The sequence below is a fragment of the Lathamus discolor genome, chromosome 6 (assembly GCF_037157495.1).
Source record: "Lathamus discolor isolate bLatDis1 chromosome 6, bLatDis1.hap1, whole genome shotgun sequence".
NCBI classification, from domain to species: domain Eukaryota; kingdom Metazoa; phylum Chordata; class Aves; order Psittaciformes; family Psittacidae; genus Lathamus; species Lathamus discolor.
The window spans coordinates 1,644,974-1,669,634 of NC_088889.1; the positions used below are offsets into that span (position 1 = coordinate 1,644,974).

Consider the following 24,661-nt stretch of genomic DNA (forward strand, 5'->3'; position numbering starts at 1 on the left):
ACACGAGCGGGCCTGCTCCAGACACATTATGTGCTGTTACAATACCCTGCTGCTGAGCCTGTGTAGTCAAGTACTGCACAGCTGTGACAGCTTCACCTCCTCTAGGTGCAGGAGAGGGCATTGCACCTCCCGTGCTTCCAGCTCACAGCAAGGTCCTTTTGCTGTCTGTTAACTGGAAGATAGCGTTTTGCACCCAGTCACTTGGCTTATGTCTCAGCCCGGTTTGAACTGAAGGGGTGTTACTTACCTGTGTTAAATGACAGCAACCTCTCAGTGTGGGAGGAGGTTGAGAGTGTAACTCACCTGTGCTGGGTGGGCAGAGCAGCCCTGGCCTCGTCTATGGTGCTTTATGAGGGTTGATAGACAGGGTTTGTGTGAAGATAACAGATGGGGTTTGGTGCCTGTGCATTTCCTTTCTTTAAAGGCTGAAGAAAGAAATCAACAACTCTCACATTCAGGAAGTGGTGCAGACCATCAAGCTGGTGAGTTTGGCCCTGGCTCTCTGCCCTCTGTCTCTGCAGTGGGGGTGCCTCATGTTCAGCATCTGTGGGGCTCCCAGAGCCTGAGTTCTTCCAAGGCATTTAAATGCCATTAAATTGGCTCTGAGCGCCTCAGGCTGCCAGATTGCAGCTGAAGGCAGCTACTCACCTTAACTACAGCACAGGTCTGTGAGGGTCTAGAGAGTCCTTGGGTACAACACAACAAGGCTGTGTGGAGACCTCAGAGCAGCCTTCCAGTACCTGAAGGGGGCCTATAGGGATGCTGGGGAGGGACTCTTCGTCAGGGACTGCAGTGACAGGACAAGGGGTAACGGGTTCAAACTGAAACGGGAAGTTTAGATTGGATCTAAGGAGGAAATTCTTTCCTGTGAGGGTGCTGAGGCACTGGAATGGGTTGCCCAGGGAGGCTGTGAGTGCTCCATCCCTGGCAGTGTTCAAGGCCAGGTTGGATGAAGCCTTGGGTGGGATGGTTTAGTGTGAGGTGTCCCTGCCCATGGCAGGGGGTTGGAACTGGATGATCTTGAGGTCCTTTCCAACCGGAACTATTCTGTGATTCTATGATTCTAACTCGGAGCCAGCAGACACTGTTGAGGCCTGGGAAGGAGGGAATGGCACTGCGGCACGGGCTCTGCAAGCCTGGGACTTGCTGCTGCAAAGCTTTTGCTTGCAGGAACTTAAATTCGAGGGGATTTTACTTGTTCTTGTGAAAGGTGACGGAGAAGACAGCCAGGTACCAGCAGAAACTGGAGGAGAAGCAGGCCGATAACCTGAGGGCAATCAAGGAGAAAGAAAGCCAGGTAAAGGCAAAGAAAGCTCAGTAAGTGCAGCACAATGCAGGGCTCAGTCCTCCCGGAGCATCTCTCGCTACACTCATCCCCACACACACTTCACCCACCCCCGCATTGCTGAGGGAGTGAAGGACTGAGGAGGTGGCTCTGCAGGAGCCTGCGCTGATGGAGGTCAGAGGTGCTGCACCCCTGCACCAGCGTTCAGGTGATCATACAAACCCGCTGCATTGAAAGGGTGGTGGAAATGAGTCTCTGGAGGAGGGGAGTCTCACCCCCGAGCTCCTCACTCTCACAGCACAGACACATTCCTGTCCTTCCCAGGCTGATGTGAGCGGGCAGCCTCAGCCCATCACGATGTAAAGCAGGAATCCTCCCCACTCTCACCTCCGGGGAAGCCAGGGCTTGCCTGGGGCTGCAGGCAAAGCATTCAGAACAGGCCGAGACCAACCTGTGCGGCACCAGCATCTCACCAGCCCCTTGGTCTCCCTCAGAGCAGGTTTTTACACCATTTTCAGCCTCACATCTGCTCAGCTCCACTGTTTGGAGGTAACTGAGGTCTCTATTTGCAGCTCCAGCAGCAGGCACAGGCTGAGTATGAGGAGAAGTTGAAGAGTCTGAATACGGAGGTGCAGGAGATGGTGAAGAGCTACGCGAAAGCCGGTTTTCCTGGGGAGCCGGAGATGCCCAAGGAACCAGTTCAGAGCGTTCCTGAGGGAGAACAAGGCTCTACACAACAGTGGGAAGAAAAGGCTCCAGGGGGAGAGGGGTCGAGGCTGACAACAGCCTCACCTGGGCCCCCCCGAGCTGAAGCAGAGGTTGAGATTGAAGAAAGTGTATTCTGAGAGACACTTCCCTCACTTACTGCTCCGGGTCAAGGTTTCTGGAGGTCTGGGGGGGGTTAAAGACCAGCTTCACAAAGTACTGCTGTCCCTTCCCTCTCCGGGGAGCCCCTGAAGTCCTTCAGGAAAGAGGGTCCTTAACCCAGCCATAGGAGAGAAACGGGCGAGACCAGGGTCTAAAACAGGAGCGTCTTCCATCCTCTTGTTAGTACAATCTTTGCCCTTTGAGACAGCACCAGAGGAGCTGTAGGTGTCTTCACCTGAAGTCCCCCTCACTCCTCAGCTTGTCCTTCAGGTTTCTGTCTGCTGGAAAAGAGCTGAGTCAGGGCAAACCTACAGCAGATGGTGGTTGATCTGCAAGAACAGTTACACCTGGAACCTGCACTGCCAGTGCGTGAAGTGGTGCTAGAGGAAAGAAACCCAGCTCAAGTAGGTCTGAGGGACACGATGCTCCGAGCCTGGTCTGACACCGTGCTGTTACCATGATACTGGAATTAGGGACTGTACATTTCTGACTTATTTATTTTCTAAACCAATAAACCACGGCATTTCTTAACCATCTGCTCACCTTTGGGTAGCTGCAGTTAGTGGGGAGGGCACGAGTCCCACATAGTGCCCAGCGCACCCATGGGTCAGTGGGGATGTTGGGTGCCCAAGTTCTCCGTCATCGCTGCTCCCAGTTCTCAAATTCAGCTATTCAATACCCAGTGAGGGGTTTCAGCCACAGCATCCCTCTCACACACTCTCCTCTGCACTAGTTCATTCCATTCCTTACTGTATTTAATAACCAGATCCAGCACAGCCCATTACTCACAGTCCAGGTGCTGCTCCCGATCCCCCTCCAGCATGGGTGACGTTGCCTCACGCTAACACAGCAGCTGCCTCCTGCTCTCGAGCACAGGTCAGAAGTGCCCTCAGTAGGAGTCAAAGCTCCTCTGGTGATGATTTCACAGGGGTAAAGCCCAGGCAGAGCAGCAGGGCCTGACCCAGGGATGTTTTCACTCCTCTCTGCCCCGGCACCATCACCCAAAGATCCCATTTCACAGGGCCAGGGTCAGGCCTAACAGCAGTTGCAGTGACTGCAAGGATGCTCTCTTCCTGCATACAGCACAGGACAGGAGGAAAGCTCTTAAGCCAGGTCTGGCACATTCGCTCTCCCCACAAGGCTGCTCCCACCTCCAGCACCGGCACAAGCTGCAGCCCATCTAACACAGAGCACCACCGCTACAGCCCCTTCCCTCCAGCCTGCACCAGCCTGTACCCAGCACTGCCTCTCACAAAGCCCCATCACTTTGTTCTCCAGCCCCCGGCCCCTCTCCTCACTGCCTGTGCCAGCTCTCCAGCAACACCCTTCAGTGGGAGCCCTCACGCTGCCTGTCAGCACTGCGGGGTCACCTCAACCCAGTGCTCCCCTTTTCTGCCCTCCTTAGCTCTCTCTGCACCATCTCCAGTCACATCCTCAGCCCCCCGACAGCCTTTGAGCTGCACAAACAGGTTGGCCAAAGCAAGGGCTGAAACAGTGCCAGAGTAAAGCGCTCTTCGCAAGGCTCTTTTATAGGTGTGGGCATTTCAGCAAGCAATCACAGCTCAGCTCTAGTAGGACACGGAGGGAAGAAACCTGAACTTCAGCACTTTGGCTTCATGGCGTTAATACCCTCTGAGGTCGGGAGCTTGAGGCAGAAAACACACCAGGATGCCTCGTAGCCTTACCCCCAGCAGTTGCCCTCGTGCAACCCTTCTGTCGTTAAACAAAGCCCTGGCCCAGCTTTATCAGATTTGGGCAGAACTGCATGGAAAAGGGGTGGAATGTTTTACCCAGATTACATCTCAGTGCTCAAACCTTATCTTCCGAGTGTGCTTTTCTGAGTGTATGCGGAAGAGTCACTAACTGTAACCAAAGCCACATCTCCGAGGGGGCACAGCCCGTGTTCTGCATCCCCACCTTTCCCTCTGACGCAGTCTCCTGGTGCTCCTCTGTCCCCACACAAACTGTGGTGCCACTTCTGGAAGGTGGGAGATGGACAGAAGTACCTCATGGCACCAAACCAACTGTTACTGCAGGGTACCCCAACCCGCAGTGAATTCTGACCACCCCTCCTGCAGCACCGTGGCTCACTGCCAGCACCGGTACTTGGTCACTTACCTGCTCAGGAGGAGAAATGCCACCACCTGATTTTCCAGCACTGTTTCTTCCCACAGGATGCAGCCCTCCTTAAAGATCTTCCAACAAAAGGCGGCCTTCCAGTATCTGAAAGGGGCTACAAAGATGCTGGAGAGGGACTCTGCGTCAGGGCCTGTAGGGACAGGCCAAGGGGAATGGCTTGAACCTGCCCGAGGGGAGACTGAGCTGAGCTCTTAGGCAGAAGCTCTTCCCTGGGAGGGTGCTGAGGCGCTGGCACAGGGTGCCCAGAGAAGCTGTGGCTGCCCCATCCCTGGCAGTGCTCAAGGCCAGGTTGGACACAGGGGCTTGGAGCAAGCTGCTCCAGTGGAAGGGGTCCCTGCCCGGGGCAGGGGTTGGAGCTGGAGGAGCTTTCAGGTCCCTTCCAACCCAAGCCCTTCCATGATTCTATGATTCCATCTCTTCGCGTGGCTGTGCAGCCCTGCCTGTGGCTTTACTTCCCATAGGATACCTGCTGACCACGGGGTGTGATCTGGCAGCTGGATCAGGCAGGACTCTGCAACGAGGCCGCTACACACAGAAACCAAACCAAACAGGACAACAGCAGCGCCTGTCACAGCTGGAGCAGCACCGGATCTAGGCACAGTCTCAGGTCCTTTCCACATTTTCTTCTTTCACCTGGCACATCCTAAAGCTCATTCTCCACCACCACATTCTCTTGCTTCTGTTCATGAGCCCCGACTTTTCCTATATTCTTAAAAACATAAAGGACTCGGAGCACAAGAAGGGAGACAAACGCCAGGCACTGAACCTGAAGGACTGGGCTGGGGACTGTGTGAAACAGGAGCGTTACTAACAAAGGCAGAGCAGCTGAGCTCTGTTCGGATTCTGTGGAGGAGAATTCAGCACTGACATAGGGAAACTCATTCTAAAACCCCCATAGGCAGCCATGGCACACACCTGGGGGAGAAGCTCAGCCCAGGGGAAAGCTTCCTCTTGGTGCCTTGGCACAATCCAGTGGGAACTGGTGGGAGTGGGATCACAGCTCTCCGCTGGGCCTGCCTTGCTGTTGGCCCCTTTGGCATCACCGGGGTCTTTACAGACACAGTGGAAGCCTTGAGGTCGTTGCTAAAGCAGAGCAGTTTGCTGTGGCGAATAGATGCAGATCCCTGTGAATGGGATGCTGCCAACCAAACACTGAGGCCAATCCCCACAAAACGCGCGTGGCTGTTGCTGTAGCTTTGTTTCCATCATCACTCCCAGGGCAGTCAGGGACTTAGGAGCCTTTGATGGCTCCTCACAGCTCCAAACCAATGCCTGACCGTGCTTTCCTCCTTTGTAAGCAGTAGCTCATTCCCCTCCAGCCTGTACAACTACGATGCCTGAGCCTTTACGTGAGGACTGGTCAATGGGGACAGTTCTCTGCTCCCTTCCCTGCCATTAGGGGAAACTTTGCCTTCAGACACTCAGCTGCCACTCTGCGGTACCAGAAGCTGCTTTACATATTGCTACCAACTGTATCCAGGTGAGAGCTACAGCTCGGGCTCAATTTGTCCTGAATGATCCACAATTATCTTTATTAATGGAGCTAGAAGGTAAGCAATTGACACGCAACCCTTGCTACACAGCAGGGATTGCTGCGCTGTAGCTACTGCATTTTAGAGACCCTCTCCCTGCCCCTCACATACCCCCCCCATGGGCAAGATTCACTACTTGTTATTACCCCATTTATAGACTGGGCCCTAGGGCCCAGCAAAACGGTGTCTCCAGGCTGCAGGGGAAGTGCAGGATCCTTCTCGCCAGATGGAACAATCTGAGAAGGCAGGAGCCTCATTTGATGCAGGGCCCTTCTGTGATCGCTGCTTAAAAGACAGGAGCCTCCAGAGACAGATTTGGGCTGTTCTGAAATAGATGGGCTAATAAGCTGCTGCGGTGGGTAGCAGAGAGCCCTGATTGAGGACAGGCACCATTAGAGGTAAACGTGACAGCAGGAACAGGCTCCCTGTTTGGTTCAGCAAATTGTTCCTATAAATCCAACCAGGCACCTTCAAAGTGCGCTGACTGCCAGGGCTGTGGCAGCGGGGAAGAGCCGGGATAGCTGCGGCGCTGACGGGAAGGGAACCTAAAAGGGAAGGATTGCGGTGAAACGTGACACAAGCCAACAGAACCCCTGAGTGCAACCTTGCTGAAAGCAGATACGCAAAGAAACTCAGAGCAAACGCCACCTCAGAGCATGCCTGCCCATGGAGCAGGCTCTGAGCCCTGCAGGGAAGAGGCTGCATTTTGTTGTACGCTTGGGGACCGCTCAGCATACGTGACCTCTCCCTCCTGAATACGCTGCAGTGCAAATCACAAACCTGCTCTTGCTTCTCCTGCTCCTCCTGCCTGGCTGCCTGCTCCTGGGGATGGAGCTGCTGGCCCTGGAGATGCTTCTTCAGCCTTTTCACTAATCTAGGCTTATCTTAGGCTTTGTGTTTGATTCCACTCTCACCTAAGTAATGGAACAAGTCCGTGGTGATGTGCCGTGCGCGAACTGTGAAGAGAGAAACACAAGAGTCAGATGTTTGACGGGACGTTGGGCAGAAGGATGGAAACTTTCTGCATCCTTCACTAATACGATGACGAGGTTTTAAAACTTTACAAGCTATTTGAATGCAGGGCCCCGGCTGGGCTTGAGCCAAGGTGTAAACCAGTGTTAAATGTTAAACCTGTCACCCCTGCCTCCAAGAACTGTTTGTTTCAGGATCCAGGCTCCTGCTACAGCCCCTTCTTGCTTTAAAGGCCACATAGCCACAGAATAGATAAGTCAGACCAACCTTGGAGGTTCCCACTTGATGATCTTAAAGGTCTTTTCCAACCTGGTTGGTTCTACGATTCCCTTTACAGCTCTGACGTACAGATGTATTTTAAAGCATCTCAGCACCGCAACAGGGTTATGAATAAATCAAGATCTACTTTAATTTAAAACACGAGTGCAAAGGATTCACAACTACAGGCGAGCAGGGTCCTTTGTTTCAAATTAGAAATCTTCTCAAAGCCCTGCTCTTTGGCATAAAAAAAAAGCAGGATATCTGGAATACAGAAACATTTTACATCAAAACCTTCCAGTGCAGCTAAAGAGGAGCCAAATGAATTCATTCCAACCAACTTCATCAGCCCCAAACGCAGACATCCAGTCCAGACAAACCAGCCCCATCCCTGTACTGGCCACAGGCAGAGTGGTGTGAGAGACAGCGATGTGTCCTTCAGCGGGTATCTGAGCTAGCAGAGATGAACCACCTCTGAGGCGCTCCCCTCACCATGCTCCACAGAGCCAAGCTATGTGCCTCGCAGACTGGGTGCCCACCATTTGCTGGCTGGCATCAGTGCAGATGAATTCCACCCCAAATTACTTCAAGTAATCAACTGCAGCTTCAGTTCTGAAGCAGGATCTGTAACTGGAGTCAGTAGCAGAGGATAGAGCTTAGTGACATCTTCTGCAACTCTGAGGTTTAGTTTGAGACAGAACAACTGTCCCAGGAATAACTTAAATCCCGGTAAATTTGTATCTGGAGTTTCCAAAGAGGATCCGAGTTCCACGTGTAAGATTATACTCTTGAGACCTCACAACAACACGCACTATTACTGTACAACGTCACACCCTGACCTCGAGTCCCACGACCCTTGACTCGCTCACTGATCGGAAAGGGTCTCATATCAAACAGCTACATCTATTCGAAAAGAGCTAAAAGAGCAGTTTAGACAACCGGTAACCTTCCAAATGCAGCGGCGAAGGGATGGTGGGGAAGGGGCACACCAAGAATGGAACATACAGCAAAGGGTTCTCGGCTCCCCGTTGTCTGCAGGAGCAAGGTGGGGAGACAGAGGCTCATAAAAGCACCTCATGTGAACACAAAACTCCCTCCTGGGATGTGCAGGAGAGCGGAAACTTTTCCATTCAGTCTCCTTGAGCATCCTTAAAGTGCTCCCCAGTGATTGTCCCAGGGAAGCGTCTCCTGGGAGAGAAAGGACTGGGAGAGAAAGGTGCCTGGAAATCAAACACAGGAACCAGCTCTCACAGCTCCCCCCATTCCAACCAGCACTTGGAGGTGTTGCATATAGTGAATTTCCAACCACGAGATCCTGGTGGTAAGAATCCCTGTTGTCAGAGTCTGGTTTGAAGCCTGCATCCGAGGGTTTCCCCCTCCTAAAGTTAAAGATCATGAAATGGATTCAGGATTGACCACTAAACCATACATATTCCTCAAAAGAGAAGCACGGTGATGCAAGGAAGCCATTTAGAAACAAATATGTACATATCACATCTGCTCCTTAGGAATGTATGTACAGCTTTGGAGGCCCACATCTCACCCAAGGAAATCAAAATCATCTGTGAAAAGGTCTCAGAGGAAAAAAACCTGTCAAGTCTTTGTGCATTGTCTGAGAGGTTCAAGGGGTCTGTGCCCCACAAGGTACAGTTGAGTCAGCTCAAGGCTCCAGTGTACAACGAAGGAAACAAAGATCACATTTGGCACGGGGAAATATTGGTCCACGTCAGTAGTCAGCAGCCAAGGTTTGCAGGAACCTGCAGACGTCCGGATGTGCAGCTTCAGACTCCGCTTGAAAAAGCCATTCTTCCGAAGCAGCAACCCACAAGCCATCAAACACCTGCTTTGCTCTTGAGACATACTTGCTCTCGTTCGGATCCAGTCTGTATTGATTGTCTTCAGCAAAAGAGAAGCCACAAAAGGCTGAGAATGCAAGGGCAGAATTCCCGTTCAGCCGATGACAAGTTCCAAGCACCATTCACAGGGCGAGACTGCCTGTTCGCGTGTCAGGATGAACAAAACCTCTTCATCTTCGTGAATCTGGGTTTAATGAACATCACTTTCCCTGGCATTTCCCTTGGGCAGGTCAGCAGGTAGAGGTTCGCTTCCTGTACTGTTGGATAAGGGGGACCAGGCACTCGGGAAGTCCTGTCTGGAGCAGAAAGGGGTGATCCAGCAGCTCTTGTGCCGTTGCTCTTTCCAGCGGATCCCGGGTCAACATCCTCTCCAAGAAGTCTCTTAGGACTGGGGAGGTCTGTGAAAAAGCAACCAAGTCAAGCCCATAAAGGAACCATGCATCAACAGGCTGCTGAGGTGGCTCTGGTTAAAAGAGCCTGTGCTCCCAGCTTTTGCAGCCCCGCTTCTGTCTAGAGACACAGCATGAGGAGGCATCTGTCCTCGCTGCAGCGGTAACTTTCTGTCACCGGTAGCACAAGGTTTGTTTTTAATGGGGCACAGCAAGCTAACACAAGGCAGCCAAATCCTTCCCTCTCAGTTAACTCATTTCCCATTTTGTTATTTAATCTTTTTGGCCTTTAAACCCCAAAATTCAGCAGATTCCTGCCCCCCCCCCCCCCAGTGCACATCACTTGGGTGCGAGGAGTTCATTCTTTTACGGGCCGCAGGTTGTGGGAAAAGAGCGGTTAAATAGGATTCCCAAATAGGTGCTGGGAGCCTGGAAGCCTGGTGCTGCAGGTACGAGAAGCTGAAGAACAGTGTACCAAAAAACCTCAGCGGGTTTGTGCTTTGCAAGAGGTGTAAAAGCCCGTTGGGCAGCCAAGAGCCACTCGAAGGCTGCACATCTCTTGCTGGTGGTAATCCTCTGCATCCTTAAAATGGAATAAAGAATTAACCTGGCTTGTGTTTATTTTAATGCCACCAATTACACCCAATCTAGATTGGGGGCATTTTCCCAGCTCTGATTGACGTGGAAGTAGATCATGAAATGCTCTTCACACTGAGCTACTGCTTATTTTACAAGTGCTTTGAACAGTTTCACTGTGATTGCTAGAGGGAGGAGGCACAACACAGCTCAGTACAAGCGCCAGGATTTATCACTCTGCCCATAAATCCACTTCTACGCTAGAAAAGCAGCACAGATTACCCCAGGTGGTGTCTGTTCAACCTCTTGTACCCAGTTCTAGAGTCGTTGACCACAGTGAGCCATTAACTGTAATCAGGATGGATCCACAGCTGGTGCTGAGCTCTGCTCAGACAGCAGGGAGATGGGGGGACCACGGCCACTGGCCTGCTAATCCAGAGATCTGCTGGGTGCCAGTTTGCTTCCCAGGACAAAGTGGAACAGAGCAAGCCTATAAACACCTTTGGCTTTCACAGCCCATGCAGGGTCATCTCACCACCTGAGGTCTGTGGTCCCAACCAGCGCAGGCTGGGCAGCTAAGGAGTGCAAGCACTGGGTCCAGAATGTGACCTTGAAATGCAGATTCATGGTGGGAAGAGGGAAGAGCAGCTGTGGATGTGTGAGTGTCTGCTGTTAGTTCTGCAGTCTGCTCTGCTAAATAATTCACATTTAGCAGCTGCAGATACTCTGATTAATTGGAAAGGCCCAACAGCTCAGAATGCTGCAGAGCTGTTTGATCTGAGAGGCTTGGGCTGAAATGAAAGGAGGACTGGCTCTAAGTGGTGACTGAAAGCTAATCACTGTATTTCTTATGTCACTGCTACTTTGTCATATGAAATCATGAAGTTGAGCTCATCTTCAAAGTGGCTGCAGTATCTCTGCTCTCTGTACTGAGCTCTCCTGTTCAAACCATAATGCAGCCTTTGCAGTCCTGAAAGCCGTGAAGCTGGAAACTCTCAAGAGCAAGGATCCTCCTATTTACTTCCTTAGAAGATGAGCTACTCTACCAACATCAGCAAGATGTTAACTCTTGGGTCCACCTGAAGCAGCTTTGATTTGCATTATCAGGTCGATGCCCAAGTGACCTTACATTATCAGGGCTATTTCCCAGAGCAGCCACTAGCTGTCAGCACCAGCTTGCATCCACTGGGGCACCAGGGCCAAAGAAGTTCACCAAGAAACATGTGCTAGCAAGATGACTTTCACACCGGCTTTACTGGGAGCATCTGACACGGATGGTTCCCCATGATCACTATCAGGTTTGCATGGCAGTATGCTCACCCTGTGGAAGTTCTTCAGCTTGGGAGGAGGACTGTCACGGAGCCTCTTCATTGCCTGGACTGGAGAGTCACTAAAATAGGGGGGTTCTCCATCCACCATTTCTATCACCATGATCCCCAGAGACCAGATATCCACCTGTGGAAGCCAATGTCACGTCAACACACAATTCAGAGCAACAGGTCCTTGCTTTGCTGCTTCCACAACAACCCACCCATGACAAATGGCACTGAGAGAGTAAAACATTAACCTACTTGCTGCTGTTGGACTATGAACAAAGAGAGCTTGCCACCTAGGACTGAGCCACGCTGATGTTACGACATGTAAAGGTCTGCAAGTAAGTGCTTGTGCTACTCCTGGTTGGTTGGTGAGCAGCACTAGTCATTCTGCTGCCACTGCCTGTAAATCCAGAGCTCACATCTGTGCCTTCTCTCCTCTCCTCTCCTCCCCTCCCTTTATGGCATGGATTTACTGATCCATATCATGCCACAAGCTGCTCCTTGCCAACATCTGTCCACACGAGAGCAGATGCAAGTCTAGGCCAAGCTTCAGGGATAAGAATAGAGCAAGTTTACGCCTTGTTCCCGGAAGCAGAACAACCTGTTCTTCTCCTGTTTCCAGAAATATCGATATCATCCCAATCAAACGCGGAGTCATAATCGTATTTGTATTTTAAACAGGCTCTAGAGGTTCTTCCTAGAAAAGCCAACTGTTATCTCCCTCTGACAATTCACAATATGATCTCCTACCTCCTCTGGCATTGGGGGAGAGGTCCCTTACCTCAGTAGTGTATGGTATCCTTGCAATAACTTCTGGAGCCATCCAGTAGGGAGTACCTACTAGGGACTTCCTCTTAGGTACATCTTTACTGATCTGAGCACAGAAGCCAAAATCTGAGAGCTTGACCTGTACAAACAGAAAAGCAGCCAAGCTTAAAAATGCTTTTGAAACAACATGGAGGGGAACACCAGAGACAAGACAAAGGGAGTAAGAGGTTTGTCAACCTCTTGTTCACAAACATGAGGTTGTGAACAGAAAGGAGATAAGGAGACAGGCTGAGGCTGCAGCAGCAGGCAACAGGAAACAATCTGTCTGAGGAAACGTACCCTTCCATCCAGTGTCAAAAGGATGGAGTCACTCTTAATGTCTCGGTGAATGACCCCCTGAGAGTGAAGATAGGTCAGAGCCTGCAGCACTGATTCACACACTGTTGCAATTTGCTCTTCATTTAGCCTGAAATGAAAGGATACAGAGGGTTAACGGCATTGCACTGGGCAGCTGACAGTACTCATCCACAGGTCCTCTTTGGAGGCACAGTGCTATTTTGAAGTTGAGCTGCAGATACATGTTTTGGTTCCCCATGACCATTACTATCTCACTTTTACTGTTCTTCTATGACTGCCTTTTACTGTTGAAAACATTTCTGCCCCAATGGTTAGCAATTTTAACTTTTCATAAGTCTAATAGAGAGAAATTGCATTTAAAGTCTTGTCCCTCAGTTCATTCTGTAAGATGCTGTTTCAAGCAGTTCTGATAGGAAAGCCTGCTTCTTTGTGCCAAGGTGCCACAGGAACTGTTGAGACAGCTTTTTCTTAAGCCAATGTATTAAAGCCATTGTATTAAAGCCATTGTTCACAGGGCTCATGGTGCAACTTTATCCAGAAAACATCTCAACACATCATTTGAGAGTGAATATGGGGATCCTTTACAGGTTTTATGCGGTCAGACACTTTGGATGTTCTTATACCCAACTAAAGGTAGCACAGACTACAAGCAGGGAAGACACTCCTGAACATTACCACTCTCTCTGTTAGCACACACTGAGTACAAGCAGTGAAAAATGTATCCTTCCATTGGTTGGTTGGTATTCCATATCTTACTCTGCCAAACTGACCATCGCACCGGGACAGCTACGTGTAGCTGCACTGTGCCACACTGATGGCAAATACATCTGAAGGATGGCAGGGGCTACTTTTCCTTTAGCTTGTAAAGGGAGAAGGGCAAAGGCTAAGTGAGGGACTACCCCAATAAAGAAGCTAACCTGTGTAGAACCAGTGCTTTTGATTTCACAGTGAGCTGTAAGAGAAGCTGATACACTTCTGAGCTCTGTGGTTCTAGAAGATAACAGGAGGTATGCTGTCAGCTTGTCACGTATGGAATTTGGTTTCAGTCAAGTGATTACACAGTGTAAACCAGATTACTAGAGGATTACCTCACTCCTGGAGATGCAAATCAGTTATCAGCCTCAGCAAATGTTAAATGAGTGGAATGAGGGTATTTTCCTCCCTGTAAAAAACTGATAAAGGCTTGCAGCTTACCTTTGATAAATGGTATGGTTAGAACAGATCCTGTTTCCACTACGTGGAAAAACAAGCATTCATTAAAAGCTTCAAAGGAAGACTTCATAAAATAACTCACATCTAGGTTGAGGTCCCGCAATGGAATTCAGTCTCATTGGTGGGTATAAACTACACAGACCTTTCATAAACCTCTTCAGAACATGAATCTTTACTTCCATTGCTCCTAATACCAGCTGAGAGCTGCAAGGGTTTCACTGGCTCTTCAGTGCCACAACTCAGCACTCTTCAGGCTTAAACTTTGCTTCTCAAACCCCGAGATGTGGCTCTGAACTCAATGCTGGAGGGCCTGGGATTGTAGAGGCTACAGAGGCCAATGTGCTTTTTACGGCTCCCAAACACATCACAGATACACTTCAAAGCAGAGAAGCCAAAACCCAACAGAGCAAGATATGTGCCTTAAATCCACCACAGGCTCAGCAAAGGCCAGTCAAAGCACGTAAGTGAATTAAAGGCATACTGTGATTAAAAAGAAGTAAACACAATTAGTCTTAGCAATACTACCTAATTGTAATCCAATTCAGATTCTGAATGTTCAAAGAAGGAAAGCTCCTCTTACAGACTCTCTTGGTCAGTCTTTTCATTAGCATTCCCTGCACCAGTCTTGCAGGATTGCTTGGAAGCAGAAGGGTGCTCCAGGGTCATGGGTAAGACACAATCATCGTAACTGCAGCACCAGAACACCTTGTGATTGGGACTCTAAAGGCCATCTGAGAACAGCTTCTTTGCCCTACAGAAATACTTGGGGCCTTAATGAATATGAAGTATTGTGGATAAGAAAACAAATTGAGGAGAGTGTCCAGTAGTTGCTATCTTTAGGCAACGAAATTTGGGAAGGAGTCCAGGTCTCCAGGCTCCGCTGCACTTCTCCAGAGGAGTTAGCCACAAATTCAATCTCACTGAGGTTGTACCACTGAAAACTATTTCTGTATGCTCTTTAATACTTATTCAATGAGCTTCCTGGCCGGAATTCAATAGAAATAGTAAACAATCCTTTTTATGAGTACTGTATTTTACAGGGAAGGTTATAAGTAGATGAATAGCAAGTATCTAAAGGGATCAGTACAGTAAACGAGGTCCCTTCTACATCAGAAGTATTAGCGCATACTTCAAATGGATGACAATTAAGAAGTGTAGTAGTTTCAGGGCACTGCAGACACCGGATCTGAGGGAAACTCTGCTTCCCAGAACTCTCCACTCTCCTGCTTTTGCCTGTCAGGTGGCAACACAAGTGTTGGTGTGTCAGATTTAGCTTCATACCTGATCTGAGACACGATGTCTGTGAGGGCTCCCCCCTGTAGGAACTCCATCAGCACCCAGAGCTCCTCTCCCACTAGGTAGCTCTTGTACATCTCCACTACGTTGACGTGTTGATAGTCCCTCATTATCACCACCTGTAAAAACACAGTGAACAATTGACCATCACCAAATCCCTAACAACACTTAGTCTTATCTAACAAAGCAATCATGCACAACCCTATGCGTACAAAGCAGTAGCCTCCACCCCCCAGCCATTTCCCTTCCAGCATAATGCCATTACCAGGATATGCCTCCTGCTCTCCCCTTCTCTTTACCACACTGGCTGTTACCACGGCTTCATGGTGGGCAGCAGAACCCCTCTCATCTCTACCCTCACCTCATTAAAAAGGAGCTCCCGGCGCTGCTGCTTTCTCAGGTCCATCATTTTCACAGCCACTTGCCGCCCCGAGTGCTTCTCTCGAGCAATGCAGACAATGCCTGTGGACCCTTCACCAATCTTCACGTAGTTCTCCAGCAACGTCCGGGGATCCCCTTGGTCCACAACCATCCTCAGGGCAGCTTTGAACTGCTCATGAGTCACCACCACCGGGTCCTCACTGGCCAGCTGCCCCTTCACAGAAGAGTCCTGGGGAAGGTGGAGGTTGCTGGAGCTCGTCTGAGTCTGCCTGTTCCGAGGAGACCCAGCAGGGGAGGGCCTGCCCTGTGGCACTGCCATCGCCTTCTCCACCGGTGGGGACTTCTGTGGGGTCCCAGCTTCTGAGATCATCCTGGGGAAGTCGGATGCGGGCTGGTCTGGTGGAAGAGACTGGGCTTTGGCTGCGGGGCTGCGCGGGGAACCCCATTGCTGGGGCCTGAAGAAAGCGTTAGGCTTTGGGGAGAGCAAATGAAGTGGAAGAAAGAAAAAGCAATGGTTAGATTCATGAGAAGAAAGACGTGTCAGGAGCCAGCTGTGTGTTATCCCACTCTGGCCTCGTACATTTCGTGGCACGTTGGAGTCAAGAGCTCTGGGTTCTTTTCTTTCTGTTGGGTTCTGCCCAACATTTGGTCAGTGAGGAATTGAACATGACCTGGCTTCAGTGTGCACTCGCAGCCAAGAAACCACCCATGTGGCTGGGCTGCATCTCCAGAGCATGACCAGCAGGTCAAGGGAGGGGATTCTTCCCCTCTACTCTGTTTTGTGAGACCTCACTTGGAGCACTGGGTGCAGTTCTGGTGTCCTCAGCATAAGAAGGACGTGACGATGTTCAAGGCAGGTCGAACACTGGCAACACGGACTAGTGTGAGGTGTCCCTGCCCATGGCAGGGGTTGGAACTGGATAATCTTCCGGTCCTTTCCAACCCAAACCATTCTATGAGTCTATGAACATACACTGCATGACTAGGGGAAGCCCCATGGATGCAGGTTTTCAGGGATCAGTTACAGGATGGGTGCTATGCTTCAAGGGCTCCCAGATGGAGGCAGTTTAAAAGGGACCTTTTAAAACACATGCTTTAAAAATAAATACCAAATAACCCCCAAACCCCCCGAAAGAACCAGCTGCTCTAAAGCATTCCGAGCTCGCCACCAGAACTCAGGGCAACCTGTGCTGCAGAGAATGCAAAAATCCTTTATCCCTCTGCGCCTCTGATCTTCCTATATATAAAAGGAAAGAGGATTCCTGCCAAAGCTGTAAATCACTTTGATGTCTTGGCCTAATTCCCTTTGGGTAATTCTGCTCTGCCTACTGAAAACTTTCCCTGCACTTTCCGCTGGTACCTGCAGAGCATTCCTGTCCATCAGGCATGGAATTAGCACTGGCTTTGGGGAAAGCGCCTTGAACCAGGACAGCTCTGTGTGTGTCCAGTGTGAGACTTCAGCCACGGAGAACTATCCACCTTGTCATCTATTGGCTCTAAAGGGACTGGTGATGAATTTTGATTACCTGTGCTCCTTCCCTAAGCACTCCAGGCTTTTGGAGACCTCCCACTCAAGCACCAACCTGGCCCAGCCCTGCTTAGCTGACGAGATGCAGTAAGATCCCAGCCTGCAGCAGTGTAGCTTCGGGATACACATTCCCATGCTAACACTATGCGCAGGGTTCCTAAGCAGGATAAATCTTGAAGTGCTGGAAATGGTAACTACTTAAAACCCAACACCACGGAGCAGGTTTAAATTACATTATCTACTTAGCTCTATGTAAAGTAATAGTGGGTCTGCCAAAGTAGCAACTTCAGAAGGAGCCAGCCAATCATTTATATTACAGGGCAAAATAAAAACTTCAAAGCACCAGCTTTTTCTCTCTCACAATTGAGACAGATTATTAATAAAGTTAATAATATGCACATGGGAACTGAAACCTACCAATAGATAAAGCTTTTCAAGGGCTCTCATTTTCCCCGTCTCAGACAGAAAATAATTGTAGAGCATTTCATTCCAGGCACTTTGGGTTTAATCAAGGATTTTTGTCAACAGTGAAATCTGCATAAGCCTCACACAGGGCTCATTCTCCCACATGCACACAGGGGCCCTGGAAGCCTGAGTGAGCAGCTCCTGGCACTGGGGAGCGGGAGTGCACGGACTGAACCTGCCTGTCAGAAGTTCCTTCCTCCTCATTCAGCAGCTCCACCCCTGCAGCCTGCACAGACACGCTCATGGCAACAAGGCCTTTATTTCCCAACTCTTGTTTTGTCTCAGGAGGGAGAGAAAAGAAGAGAAGGAGGAAAAAAGAAGGGTTTATGTAACCTAGAGCATGCAGAGGGCACACAACATGCGTGCGAGCTGACACATGTTTGCCTAACCACGTGTAAGCGTTGTTTCCTGCTCCTGTAATTTGACAGCCCCTGTACAGACACAGTCTCTGGACATTTTGAGATGTCACTGGGCCTCCCACTCCTCCTCCCTCATGTTAAGTTGAAAGGAAAGAGCATCCGACCTTCCCATGGTGACTATAAGCAGTGCGTCAAGGCACCCACCTCCCCGTTTTCAGCCAGCTGTATCCCCCCTGCATTTCCTCTCCAGTGATGCATTTCTCACACATCACAATTACATGTCACCGCCTCCATTTGGGAGGGTGAATAAGGTTTTAATCAGAACAGCTTAGAAAAACAATTGCCAGTGACAGCACAGATCCTTCACTGGAGCAGGGGCTTGGTCTAGAAAACCTCAAGGTCTTTCCTATTCCTCTCCTCTCACAAACAGTTGAATTCAAACATCCAGGAGCCCGCACCATTTGACTGGTAACCTCTGCTCTTCCTCATGAAAGTGCTGAGGCAAAGACACTCTTGTAGAGAAGAAGGGGTCGGTTCTCCTAAGTACTCAGGACAGGCCTCCAAGCAGCACAGATCAGCCCAGAGACACCGAGACAGCAACTAGTGCAGTCTGTGCTACACAACAACTGCATTCCTTTAAACCCCCCTCCCTCAGAAAGGGGATGAGCAGGGAGAAGGCTGTGTCTGGAAGCCTTGAGCCTGATCCTTATGCACACTGCAAGAAGCCAGGTCAGAGCAAGTCCCACCCCACAATACACTTTGGAGCACTCAGTGTTGTTGGGCCAGTGGTTCCTGTTGTCTCTCTCCGAGTTCAGGAACTCCACATCTGTTAGAAATGAGCCTGGCTAAGCACCAGCCCAACCTTTGAAACCACCCAACAGCTCTGCAAGGACAGGGAGTGCTGGGTTAGACTGGGATGGATTAGAACAGTGGCCTCAAGGGCTGCATTTCCTATCCAGTAACAGGAACCAGAGGTTTTCTCTTAGTTTAAGTGAGTCACTCGTTCAGGATAGCTCTCCTGGGGGAGATGGAGCTATGAGCTGTCCCATCCTCACCAAAACCCAAAGGTCAGATATCCCATTTGACAGTCCTCTGGGATCCTGCTGGAGGCAGCTTGGCAGATAGAGCTGCAGCCAACAAGCTCTCCTGAGGTCATTCTGTTTTGCAAAGGCAGAAGAATACATTACTATGGTAAATGATGGCAATTTCCCAAATGGCAAAAGCACATTTACACTCATACAATGCATGTAAGTTATGCCTTTACTATATAGAGGGGCAAAAATGAGGAAGACCCCGACCTCCTGCAAGCACAGCTCCACTCTCAAGCCTTTCTCATGTAGATCTGGCTGCCATTTTGAGCTAAGCCTAACAGGATATTCTGTGAAGCTTAGGCAACCTACACGTTCCCCCTGACCAGGACTGGTCCGATTCCAGCATTAATCACAACAATAATAGATGGTTGCATGATGTTTGCCATCAGATTTGTTCAGCTGTGTAAGTAACCTCTGCAACTGTGAAGTTAACATTGCACTCACTCAAACCCCACTGAATAACTCTACCTTTATCTGCAGGGAAGCGCCTGGCTTGTTCGAGCCACTGGATGAGGGGAACACGCTGCGTAAGAGCCTCCTCTTCAAGCTGTTCTCCCTTGATTTGGAGCTGGGGCTGCCCTCCCCTGAGGGCCTGGAGTTTGCTTGTCGGACCAGACAAGGCTGAGGCCAGCACTCTTCTGAGCTCTTCTTTCCTGCCTTCTCACTGTCCCCTGGCAGAGTTGGCATGTGCTGCAATCCAGAGGCACGCTGGAGGCAGCTGCCATCAGCACCCTGGAACTCTGAGGGCCCGAGGGACTGGGCTTTCATTACCATTCCATTGGGATGAGACTGTCCTTCCAATCGGGGTTTATAATCTGGCCACATCGTCTGCCTCCGGGTCACCTTGGTCCCACCGTTGCAATTGAGGTAGTTTCCATATTTGTCTGCCCAGTCTGCTTCAGGGCTCTGAAGATACATGTCTGGGGGTCTGTCCTCCCCCAGGAGCCCCAGGGACTGTGCTCTCCTCCTGCTGGTGGGGCTCCTTCCCCTCAGAGTGTTGGAGCTGATGGCAGAAAGCTTCTGGATGTCGTTGAGTATCCCGGAGATATAACCTTCCACTTCCACTGTGCTGCCCCTCACCACGGTCTGTGAAACGTATAGGGAGGGGGGGGAAAGTTAGAGTTGGAAAAACAGGCCCAGTTTATCTTGGCAAAGGTTGGATTTTGTTTGTCTGGCCAAAGAAGACTCAAGGAATATAGGAAAAAAGAGAGAATTTTCATAGAAACTTGGGATGGTTTGGGTTGAAGGGACCTTAAAGCTCCTCCAGCTCCAACCCCTGCCACAGGCAGGGACCCCTTCCACTGGAGCAGCTTGCTCCAAGCCCCTGTGTCCAACCTGGCCTTGAACACTGCCAGGGATGGGGCAGCCACAGCTTCTCTGGGCACCCTGTGCCAGCGCCTCAGCACCCTCCCAGGGAAGAGCTTGTGCCTCATCTCCAACCTGAAATTCCCCTGTTTCAGTCTGAACCAATCACCTGCTGCTACAGACCCTGATGAGTCCCTCTCCAGCATCCTTGTAGACCCCTTTAGACACTGGAAGCTGCTCTGAGATCTCCACGCAGCTTCTCTTCTTCTTCTGTCTTTTTGTCATTGTCCTTTACTGAGGGGAATTAAAACCTGGCATCTTTGGGTTACATCCTTCTGTCAGAGGCAGCGGAGCTTTCAGCTGGAACAGGGAATTCTGCTGCTGCAGTCACATTATAAAGGACAACATTTCTAAAAGTATTAACCAGGATTATTTTAGCACTCCTGATTCTTTTGTGCCAAGATTGTGCTACGCTACATCACTAACCCGGGCTCACCAAGCTCCTGAGGACTTGAGTTCTCAGAAGCTGCAGCATGTTGTAAGCGCTATCTGCAAAAATCACCTTGCTATTCCAATACAAGGTTCATCTCTCCCCTGAAGCACTCTCAGTGTTGTAATCTGCTTCCCTTAGTCTAGTTCTCAACAATTTTTGCTAATGCATCTTCATCCTCACCAGTGAGGACCACACTGTTCCAGCACTGCATCCTCCTCTGCTCCGCCAAGCTATTAGAATTAACAATGATGAACAAAGGGTCACAGCAGCCCACAACTGCTTTGTAAGCAAGCCATGAAGAACAAGGCTTCTATCCAAGCAAGCAACAGCACAACACAAGTAGGACACTTGAACCTGATGGTATATTATGCAGTGCTCTACCTTGTTTATTCTGGAACTGAAAAGCTTACAGAAGCTTTTTTAGTGCTGAGAACCAAAATGCTTCATTTCTTCATAGAAATTCACAGCATAAGATCACTCCTACACTTGCCTGAATCTCTGCCTGAAGAAAGTCCTTCCCTAGAGGGATGGCAAGCTCCTGTTTGCTAACTGAGCTCCAGGGATCTTCTAAAGATGCTGAATTAATTACATGGAGCCTAATATTTAGGTGGTGCAAAACAGCAGCTCCAGTAATTTCAATAGAATGCCACTGCAGTGCACAAAATGAGGATCAGTGCCTGAGACTGACAGGCAGAATGGAAGATGCTGTCAAACAAGGTGAAGAAAGGACCGTCTGACTCCTACCACTGCATACACACCATCACCTGCAGCAGGGAATTCAGCTCTCTCTTCAGTCCTGTTGTAGCAATATGCCTCCTTCACCACATATGTCTACCTTCCTCCATGGCCGCTGTCAAGCAAACAGCAAACTGAGGACACTGCTCCTTAAACTGTTTCCATCACTTCTGCACCAAACTTGATAAGGGAAAATAATAGCAAAAGTAAATGGTCAGAAACCGTGTCCCTGAAATCCATCAGTGGGGTGAGAAGAGTCTTCTGTCAGTTCTAATTCATCCATTAGATACGGCAGAGGTATCAATTACATCAATAATGCACTCAGTTAGGAGCACTAATTCAGAAATGAGTCTGACAAATGTAATATGCACACCCCCAAGTCACAGGACACTCAGGAAGATGCCTCCACAGCCCTGCTCATGCTTGCATGGGCAGATGGGAGAGAAAGAGGCCCTCCTCCAACTGATGAGTCTATGTTTCTACAAACTGGGACAAAGGATAACTCAAAATGAAGTGGAAAGAAATACCCAGAACCAGCTAGTCCAGAGAACATGGCCAAAAGTCCTTCTGTAAAGACCTGTATCTAACATATTCTCAAAGTAGGAAGTCTCCAAGGCAGATGCTAAGGCCTCTTTAGAAAATCCACTCCAGTGCTCACCTCAGCTCCTAGCTAAAAACTTCCTAAAATGAGGCTGTAGTCACTCCTCTTGCCTTCTACTCCATCAAGTCCATCCTCAGTGGACAGAGAGGAAGGGAGCTGGCTATACTTTGCAGCTGTGTTTAAAGGCTGCAGCAGATTAATGCAGCAAGATGCTGGAGAGGACCTTTTCATCAGGGACCGGAGCAATAGGCCAAAGGGTGATGGGTTCAAAATGAAACAGGGGAAGCTCAAGTTGGATATAAGGAAAAAGCTCTTCCCTGTGTGGGTGCCGAGGCGCTGGCACAGGGTGCCCAGAGAAGCTGTGGCTGCCCCATCCCTGGCAGTGCTCAAGGCCAGGTTGGACACAGGGGCTTGGAGCAAGCTGCTCCAGTGGAAGGGGTCCCTGCCCGGGGCAGGGGTTGGAGCTGGAGGAGCTTTAAGGTCTCTTCCAAGACAAACCAGGCTGGGATTCTATGATAGTTGAATCCAGGACTCTCTGTATAAGGGCTTCACCTAATAGCGCAAATTAACACTTAAAACAAATAATAAATATAGAATCTTAAATTCATTGGTATCATTCAATAGGAATTTGTTCAAATGGGTTTACCAGAAATAATCAACTAAGCTATACAGTCTAGGAGAGTATTTGCACTTGGACTTAGTGGGGTAAAAAGCCCCAGTACCAGTTTAAGATCCTTCTCTAGTTTTTAAACACTGTTGGTATTCCATCTTTGCTCTCAAAGATTTGCACGTCCCTTCAGCTTTTACCATCTACAGGTTTAATAAGTCAGACATGAGAGTACTGACTCGTATTAAACTCTGCATGAACTCCAATAAATCTCTTCATATCCATTTCTATTCTGACAGTTACATCTCACCCTTCTGAGTAGACTTTTCCTAATACATGAGAAAATGTCCTCAGTTTACTCTGGGAATGCCATAGGTACAGTATCAAGAGCCTAAGTGAAGCCAAGATACAGGAGAGAGCTCTCATTTCTCCTTGACCCAAAGCCTGATACCCTGTGATTGATGGAAACTGGGTTGCTTGACATGATTTGCTCTTAATAAATCCATGCTGGCTCCTGGCTATTACCCTGCTATCTCCCAGGAAGTGGTTGCAAATAGATTACTTGCTTATTTGTTCCAGCCTTTTTCTGGAAATTGAAATTATTCCGACTGATCTGCAATTCCTTGAATTTCATTAGGCCCAGCTGCCTCAAAAACATGGGACTCCTCTAGGAAGCCTCATTTCTGTTCATGTATTTACTCTAGCCTGCATTCCCACCACATCACGCTCGTGTTAATTGTGTTACCCCACTGATCACAGTTAGCCTTTTCAATAGACTGAAGAAAAAGCATTCAGCATTTAAGGGAGACTTCTTAAATGTGTGTGAAGATCCTTCACAGTGTCATCTGTTATTAACTTCCTTCCAAAATGAGCAGGGACAAATTCTTTCCTTCATCCTCCTTCTCCTCCTCTGTGTACTTACCATGTCTCCATAGTGTCCTTTATGTTCTTTGAGAAGAACATCTCTTTTTGTGCCTTGGCCTTCCAGTTTTGTTCCTACATACATTTCTATCTGCCCTTTATAACTTGACCTAGTTTCCACCCTTCTGAGCAATCCTCCTGCAGTTTAAGCTCATTAGAGAGCTCCTGATCTAACCAAGTCGGTCTCTTATTACACAGTTTCTCTCTCCTCTGGATTGTGGTCCTATCTACTACATTTGAACCTCAAAGCCCATTCAGGACACCATAAACCAGAAGGCAATACCTCCTCCCTCTTTCCTTCTACCTGCTCTTCCTGAGTAAGTTTTTCCTTTCTAAACCAGCATTTTGCTCATAGATCCTGGTGTGCCATTTAAATTGCAGGTTTGATTTTGCATTAATGCTTGCATTATACTAAAATGTACTCCCATTTATTCCCTATGTCTTAAGCTTCTGTACACAAAAAGCTATATATTCATCAGAAAACTACTTTCTTTTGTGTCCCTCCTAAAACCCAAGTAGTATCATCTCTATTTTACAACTTGCCACTCAGATTTTAGGCCCCTGTAGGGTTTTTATTAACCAGGAACAAAACCTTCCCACAAGCTAGCAGGACTTGAAGCACAATAACTCTGTCACTATCTTTCATTTCATTTTCCAAGAGGTCATCATGAATCTGCCTCTCTTCACACAGCAGTCACTTACGAACACACAGTCCCCTGGTGCCATTATAATAGCCATCTAAATACACCCATACCAACACAGGGATCAGGAACTTGTTTGTCCTTCCTGAAGGACTTGCTTTAAGGACATCCTCCTATTTCCTATGTCACATTTTGTGTTCAAATGCTGGTTTATAAACCCTTTTAGCCTAAACCTTAGTTTAGACCTGCTCCCTGTTGTGTCTCATTCACTTCACCACCCATGAGCAGCAAGCGAGTGCTGCCCCACTCCCTCCCACTCAGGCTTCCTGTTAACTTAACTACCAGCCAGATTTGCTCACCCACAAGAATGACACACTTGCTAAACAGCTCTCTCCATGAATTCTCCTCTTTGCTTCCATGCACAACAGCTGAACACATCCCAGGCCCTGTCAGCTACTGTGGGAGCTTTCACAGGTCCTTGTTACAGTGACAGGCAGCCAGCTGGTTATTTGCACAGTGACACTATGCCAGTTAAGGACACCACTGTCCTTATTTCTCATGAAGTTACTATTGCCTCAGGACGGTGTTATCCAAGCCCAGCCCTGACTATCCACTGAATTCCTTACAGATTCCACCCTTAGCCCCATTTAAATACATATTGCCTCAACCTGGGCCTCCCCAAGGAGCAGGGAAGCCCAAGGGACAGGAAAG

General features: G+C 49.2%; 2 protein-coding genes across 13 annotated transcripts in view; one reads left to right on the forward strand and one right to left on the reverse strand.

Annotated features, from left to right (window-relative positions):
- Positions 1–2,683, forward strand: part of PLCB2 (phospholipase C beta 2) — a 57,803-nt gene extending 55,120 nt beyond the window's left edge. For all 4 annotated transcript variants that reach the window (XM_065683379.1, XM_065683377.1, XM_065683380.1 and 1 more), the window contains 3 exons: positions 425–482; positions 1,211–1,297; positions 1,858–2,683. In XM_065683379.1, the coding sequence (XP_065539451.1) occupies positions 425–482; positions 1,211–1,297; positions 1,858–2,130 (418 nt within the window). In that variant the 3' untranslated portion in view covers positions 2,131–2,683. The remainder of the gene's footprint in view (positions 1–424; positions 483–1,210; positions 1,298–1,857) is intronic.
- Positions 2,684–9,016: 6,333 nt separating this feature from the next.
- The window catches only part of PAK6 (p21 (RAC1) activated kinase 6), a 39,852-nt gene continuing 24,207 nt past the window's right edge, over positions 9,017–24,661 (reverse strand). For all 9 annotated transcript variants that reach the window (XM_065685382.1, XM_065685391.1, XM_065685387.1 and 6 more), the window contains 7 exons: positions 19,116–19,733; positions 15,185–15,676; positions 14,809–14,942; positions 12,298–12,424; positions 11,972–12,097; positions 11,195–11,329; positions 9,017–9,307 (listed from right to left, as the gene is read on the reverse strand). In XM_065685382.1, the coding sequence (XP_065541454.1) occupies positions 9,140–9,307; positions 11,195–11,329; positions 11,972–12,097; positions 12,298–12,424; positions 14,809–14,942; positions 15,185–15,676; positions 19,116–19,733 (1,800 nt within the window). In that variant the 3' untranslated portion in view covers positions 9,017–9,139. The remainder of the gene's footprint in view (positions 9,308–11,194; positions 11,330–11,971; positions 12,098–12,297; positions 12,425–14,808; positions 14,943–15,184; positions 15,677–19,115; positions 19,734–24,661) is intronic.